Source organism: Alosa alosa, chromosome 14, assembly GCF_017589495.1.
Source record: "Alosa alosa isolate M-15738 ecotype Scorff River chromosome 14, AALO_Geno_1.1, whole genome shotgun sequence".
In the NCBI taxonomy this organism is placed as follows: Eukaryota; Metazoa; Chordata; class Actinopteri; order Clupeiformes; family Clupeidae; genus Alosa; species Alosa alosa.
Window position 1 is genome coordinate 14,493,538 of NC_063202.1, and position 22,165 is coordinate 14,515,702.

At 43.1% G+C, this 22,165-nt stretch overlaps 1 protein-coding gene across 1 annotated transcript in view; it reads right to left on the bottom strand.

Annotated features, from left to right (window-relative positions):
- The window catches only part of itga11a (integrin, alpha 11a), a 44,937-nt gene extending 38,303 nt beyond the window's left edge, over window positions 1–6,634 (bottom strand). The window contains 1 exon segment of the mRNA XM_048263777.1: window positions 6,514–6,634. Within this exon segment, the coding sequence (XP_048119734.1) occupies window positions 6,514–6,562 (49 nt within the window). The 5' untranslated portion in view covers window positions 6,563–6,634.
- Window positions 6,635–22,165: the final 15,531 nt, after the last annotated feature.

A 22,165-nucleotide genomic window follows, 5' to 3' on the forward strand; every position in this document is an offset into this window, starting at 1 on the left:
ATCTGGTCCCGGACGGCCCGGACGGCCGGGAGGAAACAGGGTCCATAAGGGCCCCGTCAAAACACGGCCGTCCGTCAAGAGGCCTGACTGACACGGCTCAGAACAACACTCACTTTATATGTGCAACTATAACTCACTTGTCGGGACATGGGGCTTACAATGCCCCTGTCAGAGTTTAAGAGTTAAGTGTCCCTGTGCACACATGCGCAGACGCAGACATAAGCCCGGTTTATGGTACACGTGTGGGGAGCTCTCTGTGCACACAAGTGAAGCCTGAACTCGAGAACAGCACCGGTGCTCTGACTTGGCTCGGCTTGCGCCCAGGGAAGAGTGTCAAAGTCTTGAACTTCATCTCGGTCAGGATTATTGTTTTGATATGACTGCAATATGCTGATTCCAATCGCGGAGAATGGGGCTTCCAGTACAAATCTACTACAGGTGCAGAAATGAGATACATCAATAATCATGACTCGCTCACTGCCGCAGCTGTTTATTTCTGGGAGAACCGGTCCAAAGTGCCGTTAATCATTGCGGTGAGGCCCTGATTAAAGCATGTGTTAACCATACTGCCGGATACACAGTCACCCAAATGCACATGAAATTTGGGTAAATGAAGGCTAAAACAGACGGGAGAGTGGAGACCTAAGAGTGGGTGAATGATGAAAGGCTTGATGATGTTTTCACAAGTTGTTGTCTGATTATCAGCGCCTCACATTTAACTTGTGGACCTCAGAGAGAAACATATGGGCAAAGCGCTTTCTCACACACATACACACACACACATACACACACACACACACACACACCAACACCAAACAGCCAGACCAGTGGAAGAAATAATGTTTTTAATGCCTTGTCACCACAAAGACCAGAGCTTTTTGGAATTGATGGTGATGAAGATAATAATGATGACATCATGGGGGATTTAAAAATCATTTCCAGCAGAGAGGACTGTTGAGAGGAGATGGATAAGCACAAAGCAGTCTTCCTTTTGGCAAGCAGTAATGGGAGGAAAAGTTAAACCTTGTCAGACTACTGGCTCCCCCTGCACCCAGCCCTGCTCCTCTATCATCTTCCCTACTGTCTCCTTGGCGCTTCGGCTCAGGGCCGGCACATGACTGATGTCCAGCTACCGCGGGGCCTGGTTGACACAGCGGCTTACGCGCACAGATTAATCTGGCGAAACGCCGACATGGCTGCAGTTACAACACAGCTCATAACTGGACGAGGATCAACTGTTTCTTTTTGCCTGAATTAGCCTCCCAAGCCCCTGGTTTAACACCTCGGGTAATGTTCCGACACAGTGTAATGAAGAAGGCTGAGTGACAGTCTTAAAAGCCATCAAGCTTAATCAGAGGCAGAACTTCCCGACTCGGCGGGCGGAATGTTATTTTCCAGGGCGATACCATCATATCACCCTCAGAAGGCCGTCATGTGAGCCCATATGAGAGGCTTCACCAAGCACATAACCCCACCCCAAGCCCAACGAGCAAGGCTTATTTCTCTCACAACCCCATGCACACTGTGCCGAGTTTCACTCCAAGCCCATGATGAAGCGTTAAGACTGGAGAAACTACGTTGCTATAGACTGCAGTTGCTAAGACTATATAGACTACAGTTGCTAAGACTAGATATAGTACAGTTGCTAAGACTGGATAGACTACAGTTGCTAAGACTGGATAGACTGCATTTGCTAAGACTGGATAGACTGCAGTTGCTAAGACTAGATAGACTGCAGTTGCTGTGACTTGACCAGCATGTCTCCTGTCTGCTCACCTTCAGTGAGCTGCTGTGTGCTCAGGGATGGTGACAGTAAATCACAGTGGCACCATGATGCAGCTAATCTCTGTGAAAGATCTATGTTTCTGAGGTCTCTCAGCCCTGATGAAGCTAATATATGTGAAAGATCTCTGTTCCTGAGATATCGCAGTGAGAAGTGTTTGAGGTGAGACACGTGGAGGTGGGTGGGTGTGTGTGTGTGTGACAGATCAGGACAAGGCAGGATCTCAATTTGGAGGAACTCATCATTTTCTAGGTACAGAGCACCAATATGAACAGAAGGAAGCCACACACACACATACACATTACACATTACATACATACACACACACACACACACACACACACACACAAAAGGCTTCGTTCAGTCAGTGTGACAGTAATTATATTTTAAATGTTAATGTGAGTATTATTGTAATGTTGGAAGTTAACTTGAACATGTTAAATGCTGGACTGTTGTGAAATATGATGCTACACTTACAAAACTTTAATTTCTGTAAGTGGATATATTGCTGGATATATTGGCATGGTTAATAAAACTTTCACACGTACCAGATGTCATAAACATTCTAACTCGAGGCATTCACTGATGCCTGAAGCTAACAGTGTGCAACGTTCATCTAAATATTGACACACTCACAACTCAGGTCATTTCCTGTAGCATGAATGGTTCACATTTCCATAGTTCCTTTGATGTCTCTTTGTAAATACTTACTATGTGAACTATGTGAAATCATAAAAGGAAATATCTGAAATAGTTGATTGTTTACACATGTTTATTAAAAGAAGACCTCCATTAAGCGGCAATGCAGACTCATGTTATAATGAATTGGAATAGTTAAATAGTTTTCCGTTTTATTCCTGTGAATTCTGAAATCTTTCCCACATGTGTCGTCTGCATCTTAAGGTCACGCTAAGCGCCACTCTGAAGGCTTCAAGCTTGTTTTAGAAAAGGCTCCAGATACCATCACAGAACACTTTTGCATTACTTCAGACAAAAAAAAAAAAAAAAAAAAGAGTGTGGACTGGATCCAGTTTCCATTTAAAGCCCTAACGTGGCAGAGAGCGATTTAATATTCCCAGTAAGATCAGCAGCTCCTGAAGCGGGCCTGAGCCGTGCTGGGTTTCCTGTGTACGGATTCCTTTGCCCAGATAAATAAACCTCAGACAGCCAGCGGCCGGGGCTTGAGGCTCAGGGTGTCCAAGCCGGGATGGGACGGGTCTGCACAGCGCTGCTCTTGGCTTGGCACCAAGCTGCAGGAGCTCCACCACAGTATTCTCTCCCTGACTCCGTGCCACCTACAGGCACTGCCAGCCTGGCAGCCCAGCGCCCACGCAGGCAGGCAGGGTTGTCCAACGGGGCAGGGTGGGCAAGTGAGCGGGGACCTAGCATCTGTGGCACACCACAGCCTTCTCCAGCTTTGCTGTGCCCCGCAGCACCCCTGCTGATGAGCAGTGCTGATGCCCACAGGCGAGACTTATGGGAAATTGAGTTTTAATGAAGTCCACATGCCGGAAACGCATCTGTCGGTCACTGCTCCCACCCGGCCACTGGAGCCCCATGTCACATGTCAAACCTGCTGCACATGCATGCAGCCAGCTGACAGCATGCCGTTTGGACGCGTAGCAGAGCGTGGGCATCATGTAACGCAGAGTTTTCTCCACTGACCGCCATTAGTTCTCCCTCGGCAGTGCCCCACGGTGCCTCTGTCTGGAACGCCAGGCCAAACACTTTGTACCGGGTAGTGGACGTGGCTTGAAATGACAGCTATGACCAAAACAAATGAGCTGTGAGTCACATGGTACGTGATGGCATCCACAGCCAGATGTGCACCACAGAGCCATTTCACTGGGCTTTTTCGGGCGGAATTATGTGAACCCAGGATCTCAGGAAATCTTGGACGGATGGCGAAGGAAATTTTGCTTGCGTCAGATGAGGCCATAGAGCATTTGTGCAGCTGAGACTGAACCTTCTGGACTGCCCTGGATCAGTCATAGAAAACAGAGGAGGCGGCATAGTGTATTGCAGCACAATTTGGATCATAGTGCAACATGTCTGTCTGTCTTGCATCACATACTCAATCCAAGACTATCATAGTTGAAATACTTTGTGAACAGAATAATTTGTTGCTTAACACTTATTTATTACTTTTGATCATCAGGGACTTCTGGCTGCTGACTAGAGGACGAGTTGAGAGCTTGTTTTGAGTGTCCCGTCTGGTCCTCTTAATGCATTCCCACACACCCACGCAGATCTTCGCAGTCAAGGCCAAACTGTGATGTGATGCAGAAGTTCTTTTCAGATAAGGATGAGAGGCCATTGGCTCGGAATACTTTGCTCTTGCTCTTGCATTGAAAACTCCCCTTGAATATGAAATGGGAAAAATGGGTCAACTTTCAACTGGGCCCTACATCAAACTGAGATGTGGTCTCTCAAAGAGCTTAGTTCAGTGTGTTAAAGACACCTGATTGGCAGCCATCTTGTTTTAATATGGGGAAAAAGTGTGAATAAGTGACACTCACAGTGAGGGGCTCACCAAGAGCAGCTGGCACACGTGATGCGATTTAAACAGCTTAACCGCTAACTGAACTTCACTCACTGATGCTTACCACTGGCTATCCTAGCCTGAGACATACAGAGCATTCTCTGCACAGCACGTTAGACTTTATCTACACAACAGCTCACTATCCGTGAGCCAACTCCTCCCTCATTGGGTAGTGGTTTATATTCACAAGGTCAGTCTTTCCTCTCTACGAAAAGAGAAGCCTGAAACTTGGCCAAGAGGAAGTGTAAAGAACAAAGCAGATATTTGGACATTTTATGGTCCTCCACCCTTAAGTCATGCTATCTAACCAACCCAGTCAAACCACAAACACTGAAAAATTACTAAGCTCTTAGAGGTGCAGTTAGCGATTGCGCTGGAAGTCGCGTTTGTTTATATTTATGCTTATATTCAAATTTATTAGCAGACCCTTTTGTCCTAAACAACGCAAATTATATTTTAACCAACGACCAAACGAAACATACCAGAGAGGTTGCTCACCCATCAGTATTCCTAGAGAAACTCCACGCAGGGTTTCGTTTTTGATTGGTGGAAAAGCTGCCCCCACTTTCTTTCCACTTTTAGAAGCCTGGGCTGCCTACAGAGACTGGGATTTTTTACACTGTATTCATGGAATGGGCAGCTAGCGGTCGTGAGGAGATGATTGTTGAATGTGACAAAAAATGTTATAGACCCTTTCAACAATAAAAACAAAAACAATGCTTGAATGTTCTATTTGGTTCCCAATCTACTTCCTCTGTATTAAGATAACATATGGAATGTTAAAACGGAAGCCTAATGGGGCCAACTATGATGCTGATAATGGAACTCTCTTGAAAGGGTCTATAAGCCTAAAATCGCGTGCAATCCTTTAATGTAGCCATTGTAATCAAACAGAAACCAAGTCCTGGCAAGAGCACAACCATCATTCATCAGTGAGTGCAAGGGAAAAGAGATGGTCTTTAACCAACAGACGACTATCATGCCTCTCAGATGAAGGAGGGGATCCCTCAATCAAACACAATGCGTGACACTGCCGAGCACAGCTGTTTCCAGTGAAGAGGAGGAGGGCCTGGAGCTTAATGAGACAACACTAGATGCATGTGGTTACATTTAAACCAGTGTCTGTGGTGTGACTTTAAGTGCATTCAAAACACCTGCCCTCATCACCTAAGTTGTGGTTAGCTTATACACTTTTAGAATCGACAGCAGGAGACTTTCCACATGATGGCAGGTTAATTGAAACAACCGCTCCCTTCATTGCCCCGTGACAATCTGAAAGAGTTCTCCCCAAATGTGGTGCGAGCGGCAATTGAAATTTCACTGATAACTGACCCAGATTCTGGCTGCACCCCAACAGTTTTCCAGACTCTAGCTGGAAACTCTGAGCGCTTGATCCGAAGCAGATAAAATCACCTTGAGTTTCAAAGAACACATGCACAGTAAACGAGAGCCAGAGAGTGAGAGTGAGGCAGGCAGGTCCACCCAAGAGCTAGTGCAGCAGACAGGAGAAGAGGCTCAGGGTGAACAAACTCACACACACACACATACACAGGACAAGAGGCTTAGGGTGAGCAAACACACACACACACACACACACACACACACTCACCCAGAATGAGAGGCTGAGTATGAGCACACTTACTTTATACTTTATTTGATTCCACTTTACAAGTCAAGTTTCTTTAGGAATCACATTTTCTGAATAATCCAGTAGATTAAAGCAGTCAAGCAATCTCATGAAGTTTTGCAGGTTCAAGTGCACAAGAAACATTGTCTCACACACACACACACACACACACACACGAGGCTGAGGATGAGCAGTAGCCACAGGTCCTCTCCATCCACATAGAATACTGAGACACAAAGCCTCAGACAGACCAGAGTTGAATGTTGTAGTTAAGAGCTAAACTCTCCCTGCCTGACTTTTTTCCCTTTTCTTCGCTGGAATCTGATTTTTATTTTCTCTGGTTTGAGTTGCCAGATGCCTCTCCAGTGACCTTCCACACAGAGCTGCTCAGAACAGTAAAAATACACAGCCGGAACTGGCCACATAGACAAATACACACTCTCTCTCTCACACACACACAAACACACTGTACAGACACAAACACACGTGTACTGGTTCTCCTCTGCCTCTCCCCGTTTCACGCATACTCTCTCTCTCTCACACACACACACACACACTCACCTGGCAGCAGGCTGCAGGTCCAGAGCAGCAGAGTGCAGTAGTACTCCATGTGTCAGTGTGTGTGAGTGAGTGTGTGTGAGGGCTGAAAAGGGGAGAGCCAGCGGTGCGAGCTCCACAGAGTCCACTCTCATTGACTCCACAGCTGCTCTAAACACACACTATATCGGGGGAGAGTAGGAGGGGACTGTGCTGAAACCCAAAGGAGGTGCACACAGACACATACACTCTCAACCGACAGCCCAGTCTCCTCACCCTCTCTCTTTCCCAGTCTATCTGACAGACGATGCCTACAGTGTACACTATCATACTCTCTCAGAATCAGAGCAGACATTTTATTCTCTACTTAAGATGGAAGGACATTTAGTTCAGTGGCAATGCTGATTTTAGAATATAAACCTTAACAATGTGATGCACAGAGAAGCTGTTTCTCCTGTTGCTTTCAGCCAGTTACAAAGAAAGAGCTAGTTACAGAGAAAACATTTTTAGGAATCATATTTTATCCGTCATACATTAATATGTCATACTTTTATGTTTATGTATATAAGATGTTTAAGATATTTCATATCATAAGAATGACTTCCATCTCTCCTTTGAGGGAATCATTGGAGATGTAGGTGTAGCTTATAAAGTTTTCTTATAAACAGCCAAAAGTGTCTACAATTACATGTCATGCAATTAGGTTTTATGGGAATGAGACAGTGATCACTTGCTGTGGTCAGACATATCATGTCATCCATTACTGTCATCCGCATGGATTACACAGGTTAAGACACTGCTGTCTATTACATAACACATGACATGAGCACATTTCATCAGAGCTTCATGAAGAGTGTGAAGGCCACCCCTGGGTACATATGAATGACAACATGCTCTTAAACATCTGTAAAGCCAATCAGCGCCAAGTGAAATCCTCTCATGTCGTGTTCATGTTCGAGTTTACGTGCTACTTTGTTTTCTGATGGATTTCTCTGATAATTCATCTTCACCTTGGATCAGTCTGTTAGCTCCATGTAAAGTGCAGACAAGCTGTGTGTGTGACGAGGTGGGCAGCTCCGTGTGTGTGTGTGTGTGTGTGTGAGTGTGTGTGTGACGAGGTGGGCAGCTCCGTGTGTGTGTGTGTGTGACGAGGTAAGCAGCTCCTGCGTGTGTGACACGGCATCTCTTGCCACATCCTGAGCTGCATCCGGCGCTGAGCTAATACTTAAAAAGTCATCTTCATCTTCTCAGCGCTCTCATCAGCATTCTCCTGCTGCCAGTGGTGTTCACTCTGCCAGCTTTACCCTCTCCTTACCCCCCCCTCTATTCCTCTCTCTCCCTCTCGCCTCCCTCTACTAATCTTTCCTCATCTCTTTCTCTCTCCCCCTCTCTTTCCATCTTTTTTTTCTCTCTCTCCTCCCTCTCTCTCTCCCTTCCTGAGAGAGTTCCCCTCTACATGGGGAGGCATGCATGGTTGGCAGCTAAGAGTGCACACACACCTCGCATCAGGAACACCCAGCAGACCCTAGATATAGCTGACGGCTGTATTTCCTAACCAGCTCTTTCTTCTCTTTGCGTTCTGTACAGTTCCGTAGAAAATATTCAGTAAACTCACCTTCATGTGTGCCTACGTTTATTACATATACTTTGTTTGTGTAAACTGTTTATTTACACTCTCTTTAGGCTGACAGACAGCTCCTGGCTGCACCTCAAATGATTTTACCTGTTTGAATAAAGGTCATACAAAAAAATAAAATCACGGGTTCAGAGACTGAAGCTTCAGACATCTTATGGCCCCCTGTGTGCTGTTAGGAGAGTATGCATTAACAGAAGGGATATACCCACCCTGAGCAATCAATTACAACAGCAAGTAAAACATAGACAGAGTCGTTAAACCTGTTTATTTTTACAGTTCCAGGGAGACATGGAGTCATTTACTGAAATATATAGATCTGCAGTAAATATGAATTATTTTTTTTTGATCCACTATATTTTCCTACCTGAGCTTTTTATCACTCGAGGTAATAATATCTAGTGTTTCTTTACAGTAAATTCTGTCTGTTCGTGTGGTTAACTTAATGAATCTCTCAAGATGACATAGAACTACCTCTGCTATTTAGGAAGAAACTGATGTGTGTACCAGGTGAGCGCAAGGGCCTTCCAAGATGTAGACTTCCCTTCAGACACAAACCACACTACACTGGAGAAAAGTGGTAATAAAAGCAGTGTGCCTCTGCTCACGAGCACGTCGGAACAAAAGGATCAGATGCTGCTCAGAGAGCGGATGGGGAGGGGGAGTTTTGGTTTTGTAACTGTCACAACAGAGCACGAAGCAGCTTTTACCAGAACTGTGGGGTCCCAGCTCATGCGCTAAGAATCTCCCCGCTGTCAGCCTGCGAGACAGCAGCACTGAGAGACAAATGATAAATCTAAGACAACCTACAATTAAAATCAGGGGTCTTTTTTTTCCTGAGGAAGGGAGGCAGGGGGCCAAGGAAGGCAGCACAGGAGTTGGGTTGCCTCAGTCAGTCTTTCCAGCCCGAGGAGGCTGTTTCCCTCCATGATGTTCTTGCTGACCAAAATTACTGTGCGGATATTTAGCTCACAGAACATTGCAGGAAGGAGAAAGCAGGGGGGGGGTGGACTCTCCCAGGAGAGAGAGACGTTAGCGTTATGGAAACCCGACTCCCTTCCCTCCCCTCCGTGGTGGAATAAGGAGGCACAGGGCCCCACTGTGAGGTGTAGGCTGGAATCCATACTTGTCGTCCGCACAGAAGCAGCGATTACTTCACAAGCCCAGGGGCCCTGCTCACAGACTGCAAGTGATTATGTCAATCACCTCAGCGCTGGCTCCTGCCTGACACACACGCCGCTCTATTGCAGCACAGACAGAAGTGCCGGCTACGTCAGGGTCAGGTCCGCAGAGTGCAGACTGAAGAAACAAGAAGGTAACCTGTATGCCGAGTTCACACGTACGCATGGCAGGCTGAAGATGTGTTTCTTTTCCGTCACTATTGCTTTGGTCCCTACAGTTTGCTTCCCAAAGTTTTTTTTTTTTTTTTGCAAAACGATTCCCAAACAGAGACACTGAGTGACCAAGCTGAGGATGACTCTAGGGGCTGTGTTACTGTATGATCGGGTATCCCCATGTGAGATGCTGCTCTGTGAACCCCTCTTTGAAAGTGAGATTTCAGTAGTTGTTTGGTCAATGATAGAATGTAATAGTGAGTGGCCTGGATCCAGGTCCATGATCTGAAGCATATAAGTGTACTAATTAACTAATGATCCGCACATCAGGGAGCTCCCATTTAATTATTTTTTATAATTTTGAGTTTGATCAGAATGAACCTAAACAAGTTGAACAGCTGGTGCCATGCTGAACAGAGGCCTGATGACCCAATGACACAATCACTGCTCCCTGGTGCCCATCTCCGTGAGACGCTTGGCCCTGCTGGAGCTGTAGACAGGCCTCTTTCCGACAAAAGAGCATCGTAAACTCGCATTCTTGGCAGAGAACAGCCAGAGCGATGTAAGCAACAGCTTTTGCTTCAGAGAGTCTGTGGTCAAGGCCGTGGATGCCAGTAGAGGAATGAGGATCGATCCAACGCCACGGCACACCACACAGACTAGCGCATATGCCCGGAGCAAACTTCATTTAGGCCCATATATGCCCACATTTCTCGGTAGCAACTTTCTCAAATTGGTAAGTTCCCCCAGAAAGTGGTATTTGCTGGCTGTACATGACTGTAATAGGAAACTCCTGCTGAAGACGTCTTTACAGTAACTAAGAAATACCGAGCCAAGTTGTTTCCATGTACAACTGCCAAGCTAAGACCAAAGGAGAATGTACAGCCGAAGATTTATGTAGTGAAATATAAATTCTGTCAACCAGGGGTCTTTCTGAAATAATACATTTTATCTCAGTTTTGCTGATGTTTGAAAAAATGTGATTCAAAGCAGCTCTAGTGTCCATTAGAAAATAGCGACATTCAGATTTACTGTTCCTGTTTTGTTACGTTATACAGCCTTTCCTTTAAGAGACTTCTCTGTTTATGGTCACCACCAACAGAGGGGGACTTCATGGAAAAAATGTAATCCTCAGCCCACAGATGAACATGAATACAACACACTCAAGACAAAGAGCTGAACAAAATGGGTAGTTATTTTGAAAGAGTCCATCAGGGCAGACGTTCTATAAGAAACACAGAGAAAACTTGTCTAAAAAAATGTCTAAAACAACATGTTTGAAAAGAATGTGATTCTCTTGGGATATGTCTAAGTACACAGAAAGACTAGCTCACCGCAGTGGACTGGAATCAAACATGTATTTTCTGGCTAACAATAAAGCCAGTAAATCACAGGCACAGTTTGATCCCCGCCTAATAATGCAGTTTGTATTCAAAACAAACATCCGCTCCTCTATACTGCACTGATCCCTTAGATCTGGTTGAGGAGATTTCCCATGGTCCCCTGAAGAGGCTCAGTATATCAAACGAGCTGAAACTGAAGCTCAACAAACCAGAGAACCTTACCCAGAGAGCCTTAACTAGAGAGAGCCTAAACCAGAGAACCTTACCCAGAGAGCCTTATCAGAGAGAGCCTTCACCAGAGAGAGCTTTAACCAGAGAGCTTTAACCAGAGAACCTTAACCAGAGAGCCTTATCAGAGAGAGCCTTAACTACTGTAGATATAGCCTTCACCAGATTGAGCCTTAACCAGAGAGCCTTAATCAGAGAACCTTATCAGAGAGAGCCTAAACTAAAGTGTCTTAACCAGAAAGAGCCTTAACCAGAGAGAGCCTTAATCAGAGAGAGCCTTAACCAGAGAGTCTTAACCAGAGAGAGCCTTAGGCCCTGTCCACATGGAGATGCTTTTTGGGTTAAACGCACAGGTTTTGCATCGTCTTGGCAGATCGTCCAAACGAATCCTGTAAATGCACTGCCCGAAACCGCACTTTTTTGAAACCTGGTCCCAGGGTAGAAAAATCTTAAACTGTAGCCCTTGCGAGTTCGTTTGGATGGCGAAACCGCATACTTGCGTATTGATGATGTCATCGCCACACCTCAGCTGCCCTGGACTTGACACAGTACTGACAATACTAGTTTTCATACATGACATTACCTACGATTACACTCAGTAGAATAAATATCACAACTGGTGCTGCGCAGCGCCAATAGCTTATCATGACTTGTTGGACTGAACAGTGTTTTCCCTGTGTTTTCTTGATGCATTCTAGCTACTGTCAGTGACGCGAGAGAACTAGTCAGAAGTTATTAGGGAAGTGCGGTGTAAGTTTAATTTGTGTGTAGTGCTGGTGTCATTCATTTATTTTACATGTCTTACAATATAAATAAATGCATTCATAGTCTAGTGAAGTCAGATATGTGCATACAAAGACGCTTAGAACTCATGTTAAGCCTATAGATGCGCACTAAATGCGAACGCACGATTTGATGCAGGCAAAAGTATCGACTGTTACTAACGAAGGTATTATAGCAATATTATAAATGTGGCGACGGAATAGCCTAGAACTTGGGTAGGCCTAGCGTTTAGTAGCCTATGCACTTGCGGTGATAGCCAAAACTAATGTAAATTGACTATCCTAGGCTACAACCAAAGAAAGTAAAGGAGATTACAGTATTTGTACCTGCGTTAGACAAATAAAGGACTGCACCCTTCACAAACCGTAAAAATGAAGTTTATTCGTTTTACAGTTGACAGTTCACTATCAGTCCACACAAACAATTCTGGTTTCCTTGCACTAGCCATTTTCGTCGTAGCCTATTCTGTCTGTTTGTATGGCGTACAGCGCGCAAGCTTTGGTCAATTCTGTAACAGAAACAGTGCCACATACTGTATAGGCCTGGGATATGAAGTAACGTGTTGAGTCGTGTTGAGATGGATCCGTTTGGACGCAAATATTCTTGATACGGTTCCAGGGAAGATGAAGGAAAAAAAGATCGGTTTGGTACAAGTGGACTAGCCCTTAATCAGAGAGAGCCTTCACTGATTCACAGCAAAGCAACTGTAAACGGTATTCTGCACATATGAAAATATGTCCACTTACATACAATTCAGTTGTGATCATCTGGACAGGATGAAATCATTCTGTAGGAATTAGAGGGGAGTGATTTCTCTCTTGAGGGCCTGAGTGAAATCGCATAAATAAGCTCCATGCAGAAAGATGGTCCGGGGAAGTGCATATGTGACTGACAAAAACTCAGGGTCAAAAGAATGCAGTGGTTTGAGGTTGCAGCTGATGTTTTCGCAATCACTCAGACGCTGTAGCACAGACTCTTCCTTTTACGCTCAGCCACCCTATACGCAAGTTCACAGCACTGTTTCGGCAGGATTCGACACACATACACATCACACGCACACACACACACGCATCACACACACACACACACGTCCTGCCTCTCACAACGATGGAGATGCCGTCGGTCACTAACCAGCTGTGAGCCTGAGGTTGTTTTCAGGACACCTTAGAGGAGCCACAGAGAGGAGATGAGAGCTTTGCCTTTACACTGATTGCTAACCAAAGCAGCCTGACCAGTTCCTGATGCTGGGTTCTGGAAGCTGTTTGTCATAAGATGTGTTTGTTAAATAATGACATCAAGAATGTATAGCTTTTTTGTGGTCTTAATGCCTGAGTGAAATAAGCATCTAGATGACAGCCATTTTCCAGTGGTATGAAAGCAGAATCATTTCAACATATCTTTGTAACTACAGGACACTGTAAAGATTACATGAATATACTGTAATTGCACATTCCTTTTGTACCATACATGAATGACTACCATACATGAAATCCCGAAAAACTGAGGTACTGTATCTGTGTGTCTGCTGTGTGGATTATACATTGAATTGTGCATTCTTTGTGTTACGGTAATATGACCAACATCTTTTTACGCGACAAGCAAAAAAGCTGCGAACACAATGATGCATTCTTCCCTGCAATTACAAGCTACCATGATTCCCATGAACACGTGGCCCTATGCCAACATGATCCTGCATGACCAGCAAAGATACTGTAAACTGTTCTTAAAAATCCATCAGAGACTCATCTTGTCTCTCAAAATAATTTACCCCCATGGAAAGAGCACTGCAGCTTTGCTTTTGCAATTTCATCCAACTCGATTGAAACCCCACCATTTATTCACTGGCTCCTAAACTTTAATTGAACATACTGACCACACTGTACCATGTGTAATACAGCAGTTCTGTCCACAGCAACAGGCCCCGTCATGGAGGCCCACACACACACACACACACACACACACAGTTTGGCCATGTGTTGTATTGTCAGAGGAGCCATAAACCCCCAAGCAAGGAAGGGGTCATTAACAATTTTGGTGGAAGGACTCCATGACTCAGAGTGTCTGCCAACAGGGCATTTAACCGTCCCCTATCCAAACTCGCTGCTCAGCTCTAGTTAGTTTATGTGCACATTTAATGTGGTTACTTCTAGCTTAGCTTAGTGAACAGCGTAGCAGCAGCGTTTAATTGTTTTAGAGCTGGTACCAATGGAAACCTCATTATAATGTGAAAAATGGTTAAGGACTCTAGTATAAATATTAGAAAAGCAAGAAAAAGGTCTAGTCTGTGGGGTGAGTCATTCTTACTTTTCCAGATATCTGGCAGGCAGCGGGATGGCCTCTTGGTGCCAGTAGCAACATAGTCAGATAGAGTAATGTGGAAAATGAAACCACACGCCACAGCCACAGTATGGCACACAGTTAATGCAGCTAACTCTACAAACACACCAACACAATGGCAGTGCACAACTACACAACACTTCTGACACCCAACTGAAATCTGAACGAATGATCACAAAAGCAACCACACCAAACACTGATAAAAACAACATAAATATGAATAAAACCAGCACCAAAAAGGAACCATGCCTCTTTAACAGAAACAGTATGTCAAAAAGTCAGAGTCTCCTTATCCTCAGAGACACTCACATACCACATTATAAACAGAAGCCTGACCCTAACTTTATATCACTGGAACCAGGGGGGAGTGTGTAGGACTGTGGTTATTGTGCAATAACTTCAACTTTAAGTCTAAAGTCAGCTCCTGTGTCAAGAGGGAACATGCAGTGCCGTTTCTTTGAGCCCCTGCTTACGTTTGTACAGAAGTAATGGAAAAACATGACGAGGGGAATTATTTTAAAAAGCTGCATTTTTTTCTGTCATACATCTCCTTGGAAAACCACAAAGTCTGTGATTTTCTGCATGTAATTATTAGTTTTCAACCGACTCCTGCGTAATTATTTATTTTAAGTTGGGCGCTCGGATGCCAAGCTAAGCCCCTCTTGCTGTCTTTCAGAATGCATTGCATATCAAGAGTGCATGATTCATCTTGCAGTGAAGGAGAGGACATTTGCAGTGTGATACAGCACAATATGTCTGGAAAGTAACATTTTGAGCTCACTTTGAATGTCTCTTTTTAAGCAACACTTCGTCATAGTTCTAGTTCTGGTATCATCTTCAAATTCATTTTGATCGTATATGGTCATGTGAAGGACAGATTAGCATGTCGTTCCCACCAGCCAGGATATGCACCAGTGTTCTCGAGTCCGAGTCCAGGTTCGAGTCCCCAGTGTTCAAGTCCGAGTCAAGTCCAAATCATTAAAAAAAATTCCAAGTCAAGTCTGAGTCGAGTCCACTACTCATCCGAGTCAAGTCCGAGTCAAGTCACTATTGATCCACGTCGAGTCCGAGTCGAGTCCCTATTGATCAAGTCGAGTCCAAGTCCAGCACTAAAGTAAGCATAGCCAACATGTCGTTCCATTTTTTCCCATTGCAGATGAAATCCTTAAAAGCAAAACGGACAATCTTCTGTCTCCAAGCAGGGGTGCCATCACTTGTGTGAAAGTAGTATTGCCAAATTTCTTGCCAAACCCAATGTGTTGTATTTATTATATCGGAGAGAATGCCATACCATAGCCATACCATAGCCTATAGGCCTACTCATAATAAATTAGCAATCCACATCCCAATCACACAGGCCATTAAGTCACATTATGCTGTTACTAACTGCTGACAAAAGTTCATACTTCACAAGAGCTAGATGGACGTTGGAGTAGGCCTATTTTGTAAGAGGTAGTGTGGATCATAAAAGGGCCTCCCCGGGCATTTTTTAAAAATTCTGGCTGTTAAATAGCCTACACAATTTTAGCGCAGTTTGGGAGGGACATAAACAGAGCAGGGCCCGTCTTGGTAGCTTCTATCGGACTCCCGTGACGTGAACACTGGCTACCTGCAACTGCATAATGTTATCACTTCACTGACACTATGGAGACATATTTCACGAGATGAAAACTAGCTTTCGGTTAACGGAGATGCAGATCATCTGCCTCGTCTGAGTGAAATGAATGTTTTTTTAAGCTGCCATCGCCATAGGCTACTATTTGCTACGATATTCACCTGTTAGAAATAGAACAAGTTGCTAATTCCTTTTTTTTTCGTGCAGTGGATTAGGCTATCAAATTGCTCGTTTAAACAGTAATTCGTGGTTTTAAATATAGTTGTTTCTGGCCTACCCACGAGAGGTTCAGTTTGTCAGTTTCACTTGCGCAGACACGTAGGCCTACATTGACACTCTACATGGACTTAATGTTATGCTTCTATATTTTATGACACCAAAATTAAAAAGTATGCTATATCTTGATCGGGAAAACTTTCAGTTTATTTTTCTTTCATCCGATAATAGCCTGCTGCAAATTAACAGACAGAAGCACGGCAGGGCACGCCCAAAATGAAAATGAATGAATTGAATCTTAGGTACTGTCATGTCATGTATGAGAACTAATATTGCCTGGCAATACTACATTGAAATAACGGCGGCCATGTCTCCAGGCATTTTGGTGTTAAAGTTAACGTTAGTTTGCTTTGCATGTGAACATGATGTGACTTGCGATGTACTATGACACGAAGCAGTAGCCTAACATTCCCTTGAACTAAAATTAGTATTACAAATAATTTAGATATTAAAACCATATAGCAAATTATACCCTAATGACATACTACAATTATAGCCTTATGATATATTACAAAAAAAAGTTGAGTCCTCGACGAGTCATCTCGAGTGCGAATGCACGAGTCCGAGTCCAAGTTCGAGTCATTCAGTGCTCAAGTCCAAGTCAAGTCACAAGTCTCTAAATTTAGCTAATGACTCGGACTCGAGTTCGAGTCTCGGACTCGAGTACAACAACACTGATATGCACTATGCAGGTCTGTGTTTTGGGCTGGAAAACACTGCAAAAATTAAAGAAATAAAGCTTTGACAGCATGACTGAATCACCAAAAGACACCAGTTAGCAATTAGCAAGCTTTTAGAGGAGGCTAATTAGATTATAGATTATATTAGATTAAACTTTATTGTAGTTGTGCAGAGTACAAGTACTAAGACAACGAAATCCATTTTGTGTCTAACCAGAAGTGCAAAAAGCAGAAAAGTGCAATGTGATATACAAAGTATAGACAGGTGGTGCATAGACCGGACAGGATATATAGTGTAATGAGTATACTGTTGGTTTACAGAAGGTGGTTTACAGTAATATAAATTAAATATAAATATGCAGTGTATACCAGTAACTTTATAAGAGCAGACTATAAATATGGCTATGTAGTATGAACACCATGTACAGATATGTGCAGTGTAATAGCAGTAACATTATAAGAGTAGTAAGAATAATATAGATATATGCAGTGTGTTAACAGAATATATTCTAAGAAAAACAGAATAAATATGGATATTCAGTATGAACCATATAGACAGATATGTACAGTATATACAGCTATGTGCAGTGTGGTAACAGTAACATTATAGTAAGAATAAGTGGATGTGCAGGATGAACAGAATGAAAAGAAGTAGAATATGGGTATGTATAAGTGTAATTACAGTACATTTATAAACAATAAATAAATAAGTAAAGCCCCTTGTGTCTGTTGAGGGGCAAAAGTTGCATGCCTTTTAGTGTTATACCATAACTCGCATAGTGCTCCTCTAATATTACAGTATACAGAATGGGTTGCCGAAAATGTCCCTACATGCAAATGTAGAGAATAGAGTATAGAAGGGGACATCTTACAAAATGTGTGCATGCATTTTAACCCTAGTTCCATTAAAATTGTTTTTGTTGTTTATCAAGTTACTGTAAACAAATAAACAAATATCTAGTATCATTAAGAAAGAGTCATCAGTGAATAGCACATGCATAAAACTAATGCATGGCCATGCTTTCCCTCTTTTTTCAGAGTATTGTTTTTTCATGTCAGTCATTTGAGTGGCAAAACATCTGTGCCGTTATCACCCTTCTGGGAATGGGTGTGAGAATGGCTCTTAATTGGAATGATCTCTGTGTGCAGTGTTCACATTATGTTGATTGATATATTGTGTCCTGGGCATTGGGGAGTTTTGAGGAAGGGAGTGTCTATACTGACTAGTGGTGACAAGGGCCCTAAGGTTGCAATTATCCCCTCTGCTGGAGATCAGGTCACAGAGGTTGTGACTAGTAAGCTTGCTGGCTTGGTTGGTTTGCCAACTGGGACTATGACAAAAAGTAAAGGTAAGGTGTTATTTATCAAAATAAATACAAGTTAAAACTGTTATCCCATAGTTGCCTTTCAATCTAAACATCAGTATCTCTGGCATAATAGCATCCAATACATTCAGCAGCCTACTTTAAAAACCTGAAACTCATTTCTCAAAGGAAAGGAACTTAAATAAATATGTGCATCCTAAATCACTGCTATATCTGATTGCATTTTCTGTGTGTAACATTTAGACCAAAGCTCATGGAATGTCCAATCACAAACAACAGTTATTAGAAGTTAGTGCCATCAAACAGGCAAAAGAACATGACGTGGAAAGGGAGGAAGCCATATAAACAAAGGCATCAAACCTGCCTGTTTTTCCTCACGTATGCTTTCAAGCCATGCCATGTTTACAGATAGACAAAAAGCATGAAAGCAACAACAAAGTTTTGTAAAATCCAAACAATGACAGCTGCAAAAAGCAGCAACTGCAGAATCTGTACGTCAGTCAAAGCACCACAATGGGGAAGTACCACTAAAACAGGAAAAAACAGTGAAGAAAATGCCAACAGTAAAGGTTTTGTTCATCACTCTATGCCTAAAGTACACATTAAAGGAGAAATCTGGTACATTTCAACTGAGGCCTTATTTTTAGACATTTGTACTGTATTTGTACATTTAGACATTGTTCCAGGTACCTGGAAAATCCAGACCCTGGTAATCTAGAAAGATTAAGGGTCTGGTCACGAACAATGTAATGGCCCAACTCGAGGGGCGGCAACAAGCATGCATTTAAAAATCTCACGGCGCGCAATTGGATAACACTAGACCATGTTTACTCTGAATGATTTCGGACTTCGACGCAATCGGATAACACTACGACCAATGTGTACTGTCCTCCAACGTTGCAGGGCTGTCTTCATCAGTTTAGCTGGTTCCCCGGAATATCGGGGTAAAAGTAACGTGCATCATTGCTTATTGCCAGAGTGTCTCGCAGAGACAATTCCATTGTGCTCTCGCGAGAACTCTGGATTTCCAGGGTAAGATTTTGGTATATTGGCCAAATATAATGAGAATTTTTCAGTTTTGCGCTAGCATGCTAATGCAGCAGCTATAGCTATACAATGCAGTTGGCATGTTGATGCAAGACACATTTTTTTTGCCACAGGATAGGATCAACATGTCACTAGTGTTTGCCAACATGGACACATTCCCTCCACAGATACCCCCTGTTTACCTGAAGTGTCAGTAAGTAAACTGTATAAAACAAGGATTTGTGCATGTGATCTACCACTACTATGTCTCACTGGTGTCACTCCCCCATGCTACTTGTTGTCTAACTCTAACAGAGTAATTAGTGTAGATGTGCGGCTGGATGATATAATCAAAGGTAACATTCAGGCCTCCGCGAAAAATGTTCTTATCGGCTACTAATGGAAAAAATAGGAGAAAGAATTATCGGCACATTATTGCATCACAACATAACAACCGGATAGAGGTAAACAGAGATGTCTTCCCCATGTTACCAAGGCACTTTTAATAACATTTAGATCCTAGACAGTGGCAAAAACAAACAGTTTACTTTGACATTTCCCTCATGCCAAATGAGGTCCCATTATATAGACTACGGAGCCAGATGGATGCTCAACACTTGGCTAGTTTCATTGGTTTATATTTGAAGTGAAAATCTAGAGCTAGAAATGGGCCGAGGTGGAAATATACTAGATTTCCCTTTAAATATCAAATGTTTAAACAGCTCCATCCCATTTAATCTCAAAAGCATATTTTTACATCAATTGTTTAAGTATTTAATTTTAGTTTAATTAACAGCCAACATAGCATCAATTTGAATATATGTATTAACAATATTAAGTATGAAATATTTCCCCTAATTGAATTTGAATTCTCTAATGAAAGCTTTTAATATGTTTGCTTATTCGCTAAATGTTAATTTCTCCTCTCAGCTCATATAACAGATTCAGGCTATGGAATGATGACATTCACAGGATTCACTGTCTCGACTGGTATTTGTGGAGAATTTCATAATAGGACTTTCCTGGACTGGTGTCTCAGTCACCACAGCTATGGCAAAAATGCAAGGGAATGATCAAAAATAAACACATAATCAACGTCACAGATGCTCAAAAAAGAACTAAGTTTCCTGAATTAGAAAGAAAAAAGTGGGGCTTGGAACCCATTCAGAAGCACCTTGAAGAAAAGAGCATACAATGTGTCTGGCACACTCCTACTCTGGACTTGCCAAACGGAGCTGGGGTCCTGGAATTTGGTTGTTTAGTTGGAAACACCAGCTGAGCACCTCGACTTTTCGATCACTGCACCGTGATTTACGAGCAGGCCCCTGTCCAAAAGCCTCAGAAGGGGGATACACTGTGCTGTGTCTGGGCCTACTGTGTGTCTGGCCCCTCTGTCAAGAGAACGTAAACATACCTGTGACACATGAACTAAAGAGAGCAGAGTGCCGTTCACAAGCCGGGCCGCTGCAGGCGCAGACCATCCGTCTGAATAATTAGGGTTTCTTTGAAAACATTCTTAGTAATTTCCCAGCGCCAGGCCACCTGTCATACAATCTGAAGCCATTGGTCAAAATAGTTTATTCAGCTGAAGGCATGTGGATGCTAAGTTCAGGGAGGGCAACCAGGTCAGGTGACCTCAGGACATCTTGACATTAAGTTTATGGTAGAATACAAGCTACTATGCCATTCTATACTATGAGTTTGTGCATTATGTAGTCATGTTAGCATCATGCTTTGATAATAACTGTGGGTGCTCTAGCTAGATGTCGTTGTCATGAGGGAGACGTTCTTAGGATCTTAATAGCCACAAAATATACTATAATTAGGATGTGGTCATCAGAAATCGGCAAACAATAATGGAATTGGCAACGTGACACTATTATGTCTTTGAATACAATACAAGCCTTCATTGCAGCTTACATTATGGGAATGCATAACAGTAGGTCTACACATTACCGTATAAATGCATGCATACATGTTTACCTAGTGATGTCAGCCTTATGATGGAGCATTCTAGTTGTTAGCAAATGGGTTTAGGCAACCAGTGTGACACTAGCCTGGCTCTGCCTGAAAGTTGCACTCAGTTCAGTTTTCACAGAGATTACAGTCTGGAAAGCCTGTATTATGGTTTGCCCAGCCACCTGGATGGTGGGCCAATCAGTGACCGGTGGTAGTGTAGTGGTATAGCCTGAAAGTTGTCTGTTCAATTCCTGGCTTCCACCGTTGTGCCCTTGAGCAAGGCACTTAACCCCAAGTTGCTCCGGGACAATGTAATCCCTTGTAATATAGTTGACATAAGTGTAAGATGTACTGTAAGTCACTTTGGTCAAAAAGTGTCGGCTACATGTAATGTAATGTAATATTGGTAGCATATTACAATACAGCCTATAATCAGAGGTGGAAACTAATACATTTACTCACGTTACTGTATTGAGTAGTTTTTTGTGTATTTTGTATTTTTTAAGTAGTTTTTAAAATAGGTACTTTTATTTTTACTTGATTACGTTTTGAGTGAAGTATTGTAGGCTACTTCGCTACATCACAAATCCCATCCGTTACTGAGGAAAAAAAATAAAAAATGAAGACTAACGACAACCGAAAGGAAGGAAAGGAAGGGAAAAAATTGCGCTCGGAACCACTACAGATCAGCATGTAGCCTAGGGCATGAGTCAAGCTGGCGCCGTCTTTCTGAAAGAGATGGAGGTGGATCACGAGATAGATTACCTGTGTAACCTAGGAAAGTGTATTTTCCACTCGTTCAATGGGTTGTCTCAGTTCGATTGTGGAGATATTCAAGCAGTTTACCACCATGGGATTTCGTGTTTTAATGTTTGTGCTCACCTTTCTTTGGAAAGAAGTTTATTAGCAGCTGTTTCCCCCTCATTTTGATCGCTCTCTTTTTCCTGTTTTTGCCTTTGTTTTTTGGTAATCCGACTTGATTTTCTTGGAGAAAGAAATTGCACCAGCAGCACTAGCTGTCCACTACTAGCGATGCTCAACTAGGCTACGTAAACGAAATGAGATACCGAATAGGTGTGCAGGCGTGGTGGGGGGCTGTCATTGTCATGGTCATTATCATTTTTCTGCATGGGTATC